Here is a 13,048-nt window from a genome sequence, read left to right as displayed (position 1 = left end):
CATGTAAATAGCTTTCCAAGGTTATACATAATAACATGTCTCATTCAATCGACTGGATTGACAAATATCAATACAAAATTAAAGAGTGTCGGAAGAGATTTTCTAACTATTACATATATAATTTTAAAGAAACTTAATCAGAAAATTGCATGTTATATGTAAACAGAAATATATCTTTTATTCTTGTCTGATTTTTATAAGAAATTATTTCTTTCTTTGTCGCGACTTATTTAATGATAAATAGGTACATCGTATTACATTTTTTCCATTTTCTCAGTAGATCAATTTTTATTTTAATGTATGATAAGTGGAATTAAAAATACTGTTCTGATGATATATATAAGATGCATAATGAAAAATTGAATAAAGTAAAAAAATTTCTATTGCTTTTATATAGAATCTAAATCCTTCGAGCGATAAAGCCGAAACTTTCGCGATATGTAATTACTAACATCTTTTTATATAATAAATTTTATTATTAAATTTATTCATTCAAATGTATATGCGTCATATTATTGCGCCCGGACTGTCATAGCCAACTTATTTTGAGATTTTTATTTATTTGTACTTTAGGAAATTTATATGTAAAATAATTTTTCTTACAAATTATTTAAAATCCAATGACAATATTGTATATTGTTAGAAATTCTATGAAGAAATATATTTTTTACTTTTTCTTATACTTACACAAAATTATTTATAGCAATAATTTACTAAACTATGTACAAAGCAAATACCACTTTTCTTTCTATCTTAATTAAATTATTATATTTTTTTATTTTGCCGGATTTGTTATATATTACTTTATTTATATTTTATTTCAATATTTCTTTCTTTATTTTATTTTTCTTTATGGATTAGCAGGTCTATCTAAAACCAAGATTTAATAACATTTAGCATTATTTTTCTTTCTTCTTCCTTTTAATACATTTTACTTTTATTATTATTATTATTTGTGGAAAATTATAAAAACATTAATAAATAAATTATAGACGATCGTAAAAATATGAAGAGTTGTCAGAATAAAAGAGCGCGAAAATTTGTAAGTCAAATTTTTCACACAATAAATGTTCAGTTATAATTAAAAAATATAATAAATTCAGTACAATATATGTTCAAAGAATACTTTGTTTTATCGTCTTGTATTAAATTTCTTCTGAAAGAAAGAAATACCTAATCGTTATTAGCATACAAATATTTTATTTATTTTGATTTTATTTTATGTATTTTCTTTAACCATTAATAATTATAACATAAAAGAGAAATTTAATATTAAACATAAAATTGTATATTTTTGGCACTTGACATTTTGGAATTTATAATTATACTAAATTTCATTATTAAAACTTTTATTATTTTACAAAAAATTGAAGACAATGTACAAATGTTATAAAGATATTAATAATAAAATACTAATTACTATAAACGTTAATATAAAATATTAAAATGCTATAATCTTAACATTAAATATTATTATTTACATATACATTAAATGTACTAAGTAAATATTAATAATAAGTTAAATATTGTTCATATCTTATATATATTTATATGTAGGATATATTTAATTTTATATCTTATATTTATTTAATATATAAATATTTAATAGAGCGTTATAAATATAATCATTATATACAAAAATTATATACGAAATATATAAAACATTATCAATATATGTATAAAAAATTATTTTCAATATTTATGCTATATTATTGAATAATCAATACAAAAATGGGTGCATTACTGTTGCAGATGTAATGTACATGTTTTAATTACACCCATATCAATTCAATGAGACGATTTGAGTTACTCATTTAAATTTTCACTGAAACAAATAGAAAAAAAATTGCTGCTGGTTGTGCACTTCATAATAACGTGCTTCTAACTTGGTATAAATAAAATTGGTGTATTTATAGTGTTTCATAAAGTTTTGTACAAATTTCAATATCTGAAATAAATATTATATTAATTTTGATTTTTTTGTTAAACAGAAATTTTGTAAAAAAGGTATAAAATTTACCTCACTGATTTGTTTCAAAGTATACACATTATTAATAAGCACGTGTAATGCCGTTATTATACTGACTTGACGTGGACTATAAAAAAATGGTATATGTATAGATATATAATAAAAACATATACACAAGCTCTTTTGATTATAGACAATATATATTTATAGAATAGTAGCTGTTACCTGTGTTCGAGTATTCTACCAAAAAACTGCATTATTCTTTCAAGTATTCGAGTGTTTTTAGCATGCCTCGCAAGAGTAGAAAGAAACATATTAGTAGTTAAAGTATGAAATTTATTCTTATCTTTCTGTGTAAGCATCTTATGATCTTTCAACGTGTTTATTTCAAATCTCGGTATCAAAAACCACAGATACTGAATGATAATCAAAGGATTCTCAGAACAACTAAGGAATTTCAACATTTTATAATCGGATTTTTCTTTGTATATACGAGTTGCCATCGAATGTACGGCGTACCATAATTCTATGTCTGCTGTTTTTAAACCATTACAATATGTCCATTCTTCCCACCCAGGCGAAATTCTACGACACATAAAAAATTAATTTCTAGTTTTTGATGACATATCGATATTTAACATATTGCATTTTTATATTAATAAATATTCAGAAAAGCATTTATATATATAGAAATATATGTATATTTTTATATAATTATATAAAATGTCTCCATTGCACAAACTTTTTCTCTCTTTTGTATAATCTTCATATAAAAACAATAATAAGAGGAATAGTGGATAAATAATAATAAAAATTATCTTATATATATTTTTTAAAGAAATATATTTTACTTTATTTATTTTATTTTTTAATTTTATATTTTAATTTTTTTATTTCTCTTTCTTTTATATTTTTCAATTTTTTTTATTGTACCAACTTTTATAATCAAATATATTAAGAAATATATAAATAAATTATATATATATTTATATATATAATATAATGATAAATAAAAATTTTATTTAAGTAATTTACATAGGAAATATAGAAATAATTTTTTCTTATTTCTTCAACATTTACTTTAGTATGAAAAACCTATGTAAAAGGTTTTTTAGCTATTTAATTTTTTTATTTTTATTACTCTTCCTGTATACGCACGTAAAGAAATTATTAAATTAAGTTAATTAACAAAAAAATGCATATGTGTATGGCATATGCTGTACAGAATAATACTATGTATATATTTAAATTTGATTTTTTATTTTCTATAACTTATATACTATATTTCTAAAAGGATATAAAAATATTTACATAGTAATAATTAATATTAAAGAAAACTTACTTGTTTAATGTACTATTTTGTATATACAATTTCAAATTATTTGTGGCTATTCTAATGCACAATTGATTATTAATAACACATCCCCATTTTCTTAAGTTTAGTTTTAAATTTTGATTAAAATCGTCATCGACGAGTTTTATTTGATTGTGTATATGCTTGTATCTATATAGAAAGTGTCCTTTTTTATCTCCCAACATCTTTTTTATTTTTACTGATGGTCCCTACATTTTAAAAAATATATTTTTTTTTGTTTAATTATTATATTCTATGGAAAGGAAAATATGATATATGTATATATATATATATATATATATATATATATATATATATGTCCGAAAAAATACACATTCTTTTTTTACTAATTGTAAGATTATTTTCTTTCAACAAGTGATTAAAATAGACTTTAAATTAATAAATTTATTTATGCTTATAACAAATAAAATATATTTCAACTAATTCCTTTAATTCTTTTTTAGCAAATTACAAATCGCTTAATTTTATACTTTTAACTTTACGCAGTTCCGATAAATTGAATTATAATTTAAATCAAGTAAAAATTTGTTTTTTAATCAAAAGTTTATAAGTAAAAACAAAATTTACAACACATAATCTTTGTTTAAAAAAAAATTTGTAAGATTTTATTGCGATTGAAAGATGGTAAGAAAAATTCAATGATCATTGCGTATTAGTATAAAAAATATGCCATGTAGATTCATAAAGAAACAGAAGAAATAAATGCAGAGTTTATTTGCAGTTATTTAAAAAAATATAAAAAGTTACTAATTGTATTAAAGGCGTCATCATTGATATAAAACGACTAGCATATTGTTAAAATGTTGTTATATATTATTAGTACAAAATTTATATTTTTCTTTAACTACTAACTATTTTATATTTTTCGAAAAATCAGAATTATGTTACAAAATCGTTTGTATATGTTGATTAATATTTAATACGTTTTTATCGCTACAATTTGTAAAATACCTTGAGTGCTGAAGGAAGATCCTCGTCAAGTGCATTTATCATTGCAAAATAGTTCGACATGTATTCAAAAGCTTTGATCATAGGGTACCATGCTATATAATCTTTCTCTCTTCTCGGTAAATAGCTCGCAAGTTGCCAGAATATAGAGAAATTTAGTTTTTTCTCCATCATAAGATGAAACGCGTCATCGATAATTTGTGCTCGGTTCAGAACATGTATATTAGTATAGTTTTCCGACTTTAAATAACGTGCAATTCTTCGCCAATTCTCCGGATCATAGTTGACGCGATAGTATCCTATTATTCAACAAATGAATTTTATCGATTATTTCTTTTAATAAATATAATAAAATATTACACATTATATTTATTTCCTTTATTTTAAGCATATAAAGTTGTTTTAAAAATGAATATAAGTATACATATATGTATATTATAGTAAAAGATATAAATATCTTATTAATATTACCAATCACAAAAATATTTAGATTATTAATTTAAATAAAAAATTAAGTTCCAATAATTAAGCAACGTACGTAGTGTATGAAATTGTAAAAATTTAATGGGGTAATATATGAAGAATACTTTAAAGGAATATTATTATATGTAATGTGTAAAATATAATTTTAATCTTTATAAAAAAATATTTTAGTATTCAAATATTTAATAATATAGATGTTTTATATAATAAAAAAATATATAGGTATTAATGAGATGTTAATAAATATTTATATAATGTGATAGGAAATACGGATATAAGAATTTAATTATAATTTAAAATATATACATATGTACACTAATAAGAATACTTGTGATATTTACCAGTTTGTTGTTTATCGATAATTACCCATTGATCTTCATTATCAATGGGTATTTTTAACTCGGGATTTGTTTCCGTTAAATAATAATGATCCACAATTGACAATTTTGGGTTGAAATTGATGTTCATTTCCGTAGTATAGGTGATTGGTATAAAAAAAGTTGTTGGACGAAAATATTGTCTTTTGTCTAACGATATATTTACGTAAGTTCTATTATAATCTCGTATCGCATTTAGCACAGGACAGTGCCTCTGTTCAGCCCAAACATTTATCATTCGTTTTAAGTTTATTTTGTAATCCTTATTAATTGTTGATGCATCTATGATAGTTTGCATGATATCCCATAGATTATCGGGAGTTCTCGAATTACGGTAAATCGTCCTGTAAAATTTAATGTTGTAGAATTAAATACCACATACAATATGATTGATTGATATTCTGAAAATTTAAAATCATAATTATCATTACGAATACAGATTAAAAGTATTCCTTTTTGGAATCGATTTAATAACAACTCTGAAATAATATTCTTTTAGGTTAATATAAATAAAATTTATTTAAACTTTGAGTATTATCGCTGTCAAAAAGTATGATATAATAATCATTATTAAACGTGATTCTTTCCAATCGCTAGTCAATAAATAGGAAAATTAAATAATCGACCAAACTAAACTGTGATTGTGGTCCTCATCAAGTAAACAATACTACAAAAAATAAATTAAAAATAATATTAAATATACAAAAAAATAAAAATGAAAGTATAATAATTACTTCAAAAACCGCATATAATAATGTACTAGTGCAGAACTGATATAATCTAGTATATAATGATATTACTTATACAATTAAATTATAACAAAATAAGTTCACAAGTTATTAACGAATTAAAACATTATATATCTTCATGACACCAGTCAGAAATAAGAAAACGAGAGACAGCATACAACTAACATGTCACGGTAACGATCGTCAACAGAATAATAAAAAATTTTTGTCAGTAAGGCTATTTTATACGATCTCAATTATTTTGTTATAGAGATACTTTGTTATAATAACATTATTTGTTGCTGACAGTAGTAAAGTGACAATTAATTGCACACAAAAAATTGAATTTCAAATTTTAATCTTCCTATATAGATGTCCCAAAAAGAAAACCATTGCTTGTGAGTATATTAATGATTAACTCCAAATTTTTATTAAAAAATTGTGGGTGTGATAACAACAAACATCTGTCCACAAGGTTGTATAATATTTCAATTTTATGGCATAATAAGTGGTTAAAAAAAATGATAAAGTCCTTCCTGAGAAGATTTCTTTTTGATATCAATCAATGTATATTATATTATTAATAATTTTTAGTGATAAATCTAAGAAATTCAAGCTACGGTTAACTTCTTGTTCTACTGTGAATTTAAGTCTATCATGATAGTTATTAAAATTATTAACTATCTGAGTCATATTAATCATAGAAGTGGCTAATATTATGTCATCCACATAACGGAAGTAAAACAAATATTTTAAATATAACGCTTTAAAAACTGTATCCTCAAGATCTTCCATAACCAAGTCAGCTATAATTGGTGATAACGGAGACCCCATAGGGGTCCCAAAAGTCTGTTTGTAAATTATGTCATAAAATGTAAAATAAGTAGAAGTCAATATAAATTTTATACCACATATAAATTCGCTCTTCGGTATTCTAGTATTTGTTTCAATGTGATCCCATCTATCATTAATCCCATTAATCGCAAGATCTAGAGGTACGTTCATAAATAAAGAAACAACATCTAAAGAAAACATCTTATCGTTTTCATCAATCTTTTTACCAGACAACATACTGTAGAAATCAAAACTATTATTGATATGACTTTTAGCTTTTAGATAGGCTAGTTGGTAAGATGTTTTGTAAAAATTAAGTCAGCAAGTATAAAGCTGTATCAACCGATAAAACTATGAACGTAATTTATAATATTTCTTTTTTGAGATATAATCTTCCTTAAGCCATTTCTTTGTTTATACATGAAATAAATTTTATTTGACAGAACAACTCTAATAATTACTCGATAAGTTGGCCTTTTTATCTATCACTAGTTGTATAAAAATAAATGTTTTTATTATCACTAATCTTAATTTTAAACCTTTTACAGTGTTATATCTTCAGAATCAACAATAAAATTTAAAAATACAGCTTTAATTATATTATTTATCAGACTTATATTTATAAACTTTTAGATCTAAAAACATAAAATAATCTCAAAATAATCAATTATCTACGTTACAAACAATGGTTCCTAATATGAGATAACTCATATTACAAGACCTTCGATATTTCTTATTAAGAGTTTACCATTTGACCGAGATTCAACAAAAAACATTCACTTGTTTTACTTATAAAACACTATAATGTGCACTAGTATCATAAAATAGACTATATTAGCGATGAATTTATTAATATTTTACAACATTCAAAACAAATTTTATAAAATTTAACGTACTTTGAATCTAGTGAAAATATTTGTAATTTTGCTTCCGCGACAAATCAGCGTGTCCTCGCCTGTTCGCTGTCGCTGGCCGGCGCACATTGATACACGATTGGACCTATTTATCCGACGAAGTAAGCGACGCAAACGTCATACATTTCAAATACACAGTGTCGTTACTAACAAGGGACATGTCACAACTGTCCGGAACCGATTTGATTCTCCTTGAAATATGTTGTTAAATACACAAATCTAAAAGACACGTATTTTTTTATACGTGCGCAATTTGAGTTTTAAGGGGTGAAACACCCCTTTAAAGAATAACGGTATTTTTCTTTAGGATCAAATATCTGCTAAACTATAAGAGATATAAAGAAAAAACGTACAACAAATTTTAATGGCTTGAAGAGTACTTTAAAGTTATATGAACAAAAATTTTTTTTTTTTTTTTTTTTTTTAAAAACCCTCACCACCTAATTTTTTTTTTCAAAATTAAAAATTTTGTTTTACCTAATTTAAAGCTTATTTTTTTCCAAATTCAACCATGTGTAATAAAGTTATGTTACGAAATATCATTTTCGAAAATTAATTATAAACGCTCCCGTATATACGCTCATCCGTGCTATGTGCGTAAGTAATTACCGTCGAACAATAAAATATATAAAAAATGTTTTTGTATAATTCTTATTTATGTTTTCTATGTATTTATAACTGCGTATTGTGTATATTTAGATTTAAAAAAAAATTTTTAAATATAATTAATAAGAATTTTTTAAATATACCCCCTGCTTTCTTATTATTTCTTTAATATTTAATTTCTTCTATAAAAATTAAAAACAATTATATTTTATAATAAAATTATTTTTTAATTGAATCTTGCGAATACCAATGTCGCAATATTTGGCATAAACAAATTTTATATCTTACGTTAAATGAATCATAAGATAAGATTATGTGTACGTGTTCCAGATAAGTTATAATTTTTACAATAAAATCTTTAATACGTTAAAATAAATAATAAAATAAGATTATGTGATGACGTATTTCTGATAAGTTAATATAAATTGTTCATGTAGCAGCATAATTCTCACAGTCGGTGTAGTCTTTTCGTTGTAATAATATCTGTGTAAACTGTTCTTTTATTGCAATAGAAAGCAAAATATAACATCTTTGAATATGATTATCAATCCGCTTAACGTTGTTAGACTTTTATTGGTGTCAATAAATTCAATATATTTAACAGAAACGCCAGTAACTGAAGCAGAAGTGGAATTAAAGGAAAACATTAAAAAAATATTACTGGATAGCGTTTTTCATTATAATGGGGTGGAAGTAACGGAAGAAATATATCTCGATTATGAAGAACCTTATAAATTACATAGTTTTGAAATAATTGAAGATGACGAAGAAGCATGGCATGAAGATAGTTTAAATTCTCATCCTCATTGTTCAAATGATGATACAAATTTTGATAGTTCTTATAAAAGACGAGCTGTTGAGTATTGGCGATTTCGGGACACTGATGAAAACAGTAATGACAGAAAAAGGAATCGTCCTCTAAGAGTAGTACAAAATAAATTTAGAAGAGTTTCATCTGAACGTCAGTTAAGGCGATGGGAAGAACAAATACAATCAGGTGGAAGTCGTACAGAAAAATTATCTTACATCTCCAAATTTACACATGATAAATTTACTGCAGCTGTCGAATCAGGATTCATGGTTCATGATATTGATTTAAAAAGATGGGCTTTACAAGCTCAAGAAGAAATAGGAAATTTAAATCCTATATTTAAAGCATCTCACAGTTGGATAGCAAGATTTAAGAAGTCTCACCGAATTGTTTCAAGAAAAGTTACGAAGTTTGTCACTAGAAGAACATTAGAAGATTCTGCTGATTTGCAAAAATCAGCTGATGATTTTCTGGAAACAGTAAAACCTCTTATTGAACAGTTTGGATCTGAAAATATTTACAATTCAGATCAAAGTGGTTTCCAATTGGAACTTCACTCTGGAAGATCATTGTCTAACCAGGGAGAAAAGAAAGTAGAACGTGTCGTGCAATCCATATCATCAACAACCCATTCATATACGATACAACCAATAATATCCTGTAATGGCAATTTGTTGTCCCCTTTATTTATTGTATTAAAAGAAGCTAATGGTAAATTTGGACCAAGAGTACAAGAAAATTTATTTAAAGCAGAAAATGTTATTGTAAAAGCATCGAAATCTGGTAAAATGACATCAGGTATTTTCCTTTTATAATTACTTTTTTTAACAACCTTATTTTATTTAACAATTTAATAAGAGTCATAAAAAAACTATTAAATTAACATTTATATTTTGTACAGATCATTTTAAAATGTGGTTAGAAGAAGCTTATTTCGCAAACATTGGTCCTAATAGCGTTCTTCTTATCGATTCATGAACTGGACATTGCCCCAATATGATTTCGGATTTAACACCTCCTGGAACACATATTACTACTATGATAATACCGAAAGGAACTACAGGGAAAATACAACCATTAGATGTTTATGGATTCAGAATTTGGAAAAATTTTGCTAAAAGATTTTCAGATGCGGTTTTACTGTTGGAAAGTAATATAAACTTACATGAACGAAATAATATAATAAAATTGCAATCTTTGATACATAATCAATTGTCATCCCCACGATATCAAAACTTATTTAAATATTCGTGGTTTAAAAGTGGTTATACGAATGAAAGACCAGACGAATTCGAAAATCCAGTACACTTTAGTTTAGACGAAACTTTAACAAAATGTGATATCGAAGGTTGCAATAATATAGCTGTAGTAAGATGTTCTTGGTGCAAGAAGTCATTATGTTTGAAACATTTTTTTGTCGAATATCATTATTGTAATGTGTATAATGAGTGAATAATATAAAATGCAAATACATTTTTTAAAAAATCTAAATATACACAATACACAGTTATAAATACATAGAAAACATAAATAAGAATTATACAAAAACATTTTTTATATATTTTATTGTTCGACGGTAATTACTTACGCACATAGCACGGATGAGCGTATATACGGGAGCGTTTATAATTAATTTTCGAAAATGATATTTCGTAACATAACTTTATTACACATGGTTGAATTTGGAAAAAAATAAGCTTTAAATTAGGTAAAACAAAATTTTTAATTTTGAAAAAAAAAATTAGGTGGTGAGGGTTTTTTAAAAAAAAAAAAAAAAAAAAAAATTTTTGTTCATATAACTTTAAAGTACTCTTCAAGCCATTAAAATTTGTTGTACGTTTTTTCTTTATATCTCTTATAGTTTAGCAGATATTTGATCCTAAAGAAAAATACCGTTATTCTTTAAAGGGGTGTTTCACCCCTTAAAACTCAAATTGCGCACGTATAAAAAAATACGTGTCTTTTAGATTTGTGTATTTAACAACATATTTCAAGGAGAATCAAATCGGTTCCGGACAGTTGTGACATGTCCCTTGTTAGTATCTATTTCATTAATTGTTTAATCCACAGAGTTTCTTGAATTGTAAAAGATAATGTCATATATTCGGCTTCTGTGGTTGATAAAGCAACCGTCTTTTGTCTCTTACTATACTATGAAATGAGCCCGCCATTTACTTTGACACATGAACCAGTAACGGAGTATCTTTCATTTAATTTATTATCCTAATCTGTATCGCTATATGCATCAAAATTTGATTTAATATTAAATTCTAACTTATAATTTAATGTACCTTTCAAATATCTAAGAACATATTTTTCTGCGTTCCAATGTACCGTAGTATGACAATTATTGAATCTGCCTAACAAGCTAGTTGCAAATGTTATATTCTGTCTACTTATCTACCTGTGATAAATATAGCAAACTCTCTATAACCTCTTGATAAGGTACACTTTTATTTACATTACCGTCACTAACGCTGAAATTTAATCCTGATTCGAACGACGTGTTCACTGCTTTACAGTCAACCATCTTGTATCTCTTGAGTATCTTTTCGATGTAATCTCTCTGATCAATCCACAGTTTTCTTTCTTCTGTATCTCTTGTAATAATCATCCCTATGCATTTTTTAACAGCACCAAGGTTCTTCAGCTTGAAATTCTTTTGTAAGTTTTTCTTGATGTTCTCTCTTCTTTTAATTCGAGAAAATGAACAGATCGTCAACATATACCACTACTACATTAATCGCTGATCTGTATTTCTTTTTAATGAATATATACATGAATCGCTTTTAGATCGTGTCAATCAGTAAAAAAAAGTAAATTATAGCAGCGTCAGGTACATATACATACAACGTCTCTTTTATTTCCACATTTGATATCTCTTGTCCATTTGTTAATAACTTGGATCTCTGCGGTACCAATTGATCTGGAAGCAAAGTTTTATTTTTTGCGCTGTCTTTGACGTTGCATTTGATAAATTATATTTATGTTCTTCGTAATATATGATGATTCTCCTGAATTTAAAAACCATTCTTAAACATAAATATCTTTCTTTTTCGCATGAGCCATGAACGCCTTTTTCTTCTTTTTCTTCTCGCATCATTACTGTCACCTGATACGATTTTCCATAGATTGTTGAGTTGAAGGTACGCCTGCATCGCAAATTTTCAATCTATGTAATTGTCACGATCACGCAGCTTCTCAATAGTCGGGACCATCGTTGACGATGCTATCTTTGTAGGATATGTAACAAATCACACAGATAATGTCTCTCAACTGGCACAGTTTTTCAGCCTCTTGCTCGGGACGTTTGGCGGAATTCTTTAGACATGCACGATAAGTTAAGTGAACCGCGCGCTTCTCAATGCTAGAATCCTTTAGCTTTACATTTTCACTATATATTATTGTTCAATGGGCATTTCTACTGTCTGGGCCCATAATTTATAGGATTTAGCAGAGTAAAGAACAGATTTTTAGATTAAAAAACAGTTTTAATATTCGACAAAGAAATACAATGCACATCTCAGTTGTCCATACCATATTGTGAGAGCGCGCCTGCACTGAGCATATTACATACATATTTTTTCAACACAGTAGTCATATTCACATTATTTAAAACTTTTGTTACAGAGAAAAAAGTAAAGAAAATATTAAATTATGTTTCTTTTATAAAGAGTTTGAAGAATCATATAAAATCAATATCAATTTTTTATTTAGTTCATTGAAAAACTTATTATAGATCTCATATATATCATCAGAAGAGAATTTTAAATTCGATTCACATTACATTAAAATAAAAATTAAGTAAAAAATAGAAAAAATGGGAAATAATGAACCTATTTTATAAATCTTTCAATAAGTTGCGACAAGGAAAGAAATAATTATGTATAAAAATCAAACAAGAATAAAATATATGTTTCTCAAACAGAAGTTTGCATATAACATATAATTTTCTGATTAAATTTCTTCAAAATTAACTTATTTATAATAAATATGAACACTA

General features: G+C 25.3%; 2 protein-coding genes across 2 annotated transcripts; one reads left to right on the top strand and one right to left on the bottom strand.

Annotated features, from left to right (window-relative positions):
* Positions 1-1,719: 1,719 nt before the first annotated feature.
* On the bottom strand, positions 1,720-7,679 carry LOC114933849 (aminopeptidase N-like). Its single transcript, XM_029306423.2, has 7 exons — positions 7,611-7,679; positions 5,117-5,496; positions 4,296-4,591; positions 3,312-3,532; positions 2,195-2,554; positions 2,021-2,096; positions 1,720-1,948 (listed from the first exon to the last, which is right to left on the bottom strand). The coding sequence occupies exons 2-7, from the start codon at positions 5,448-5,450 to the stop codon at positions 1,823-1,825; spliced, it is 1,413 nt and encodes a 470-aa protein (XP_029162256.2). The 5' UTR covers positions 5,451-5,496; positions 7,611-7,679; the 3' UTR covers positions 1,720-1,822.
* Positions 7,680-8,403: 724 nt separating this feature from the next.
* Positions 8,404-11,969, top strand: LOC146720511 (uncharacterized). Its single transcript, XM_085488330.1, has 2 exons — positions 8,404-9,843; positions 9,947-11,969. The coding sequence occupies exons 1-2, from the start codon at positions 8,772-8,774 to the stop codon at positions 10,021-10,023; spliced, it is 1,149 nt and encodes a 382-aa protein (XP_085344456.1). The 5' UTR covers positions 8,404-8,771; the 3' UTR covers positions 10,024-11,969.
* Positions 11,970-13,048: the final 1,079 nt, after the last annotated feature.

This window comes from Nylanderia fulva, unplaced genomic scaffold, assembly GCF_048542155.1.
Source record: "Nylanderia fulva isolate GAGA-0341 unplaced genomic scaffold, ASM4854215v1 Scaffold68, whole genome shotgun sequence".
Lineage (NCBI taxonomy): Eukaryota > Metazoa > Arthropoda > Insecta > Hymenoptera > Formicidae > Nylanderia > Nylanderia fulva.
This window is presented reverse-complemented; position numbering and strand designations above follow the sequence as displayed.

Coding starts and splice junctions, on each gene's coding strand:
- LOC114933849 (XM_029306423.2), bottom strand. CDS start 5,450: ATGCAAACTATCATAGATGCATCAACAATTAATAAGGATTACAAAATA. Junction 3,533..4,295: donor ATCTTCCTTCAGCACTCAAG/GTATTTTACAAA, acceptor TTTAAAATGTAG/GGACCATCAGTAAAAATAAA. Junction 1,949..2,020: donor CTTTGAAACAAATCAGTGAG/GTAAATTTTATA, acceptor TATTTATTTCAG/ATATTGAAATTTGTACAAAA.
- LOC146720511 (XM_085488330.1), top strand. CDS start 8,772: ATGATTATCAATCCGCTTAACGTTGTTAGACTTTTATTGGTGTCAATA. Junction 9,844..9,946: donor ATCTGGTAAAATGACATCAG/GTATTTTCCTTT, acceptor TATTTTGTACAG/ATCATTTTAAAATGTGGTTA.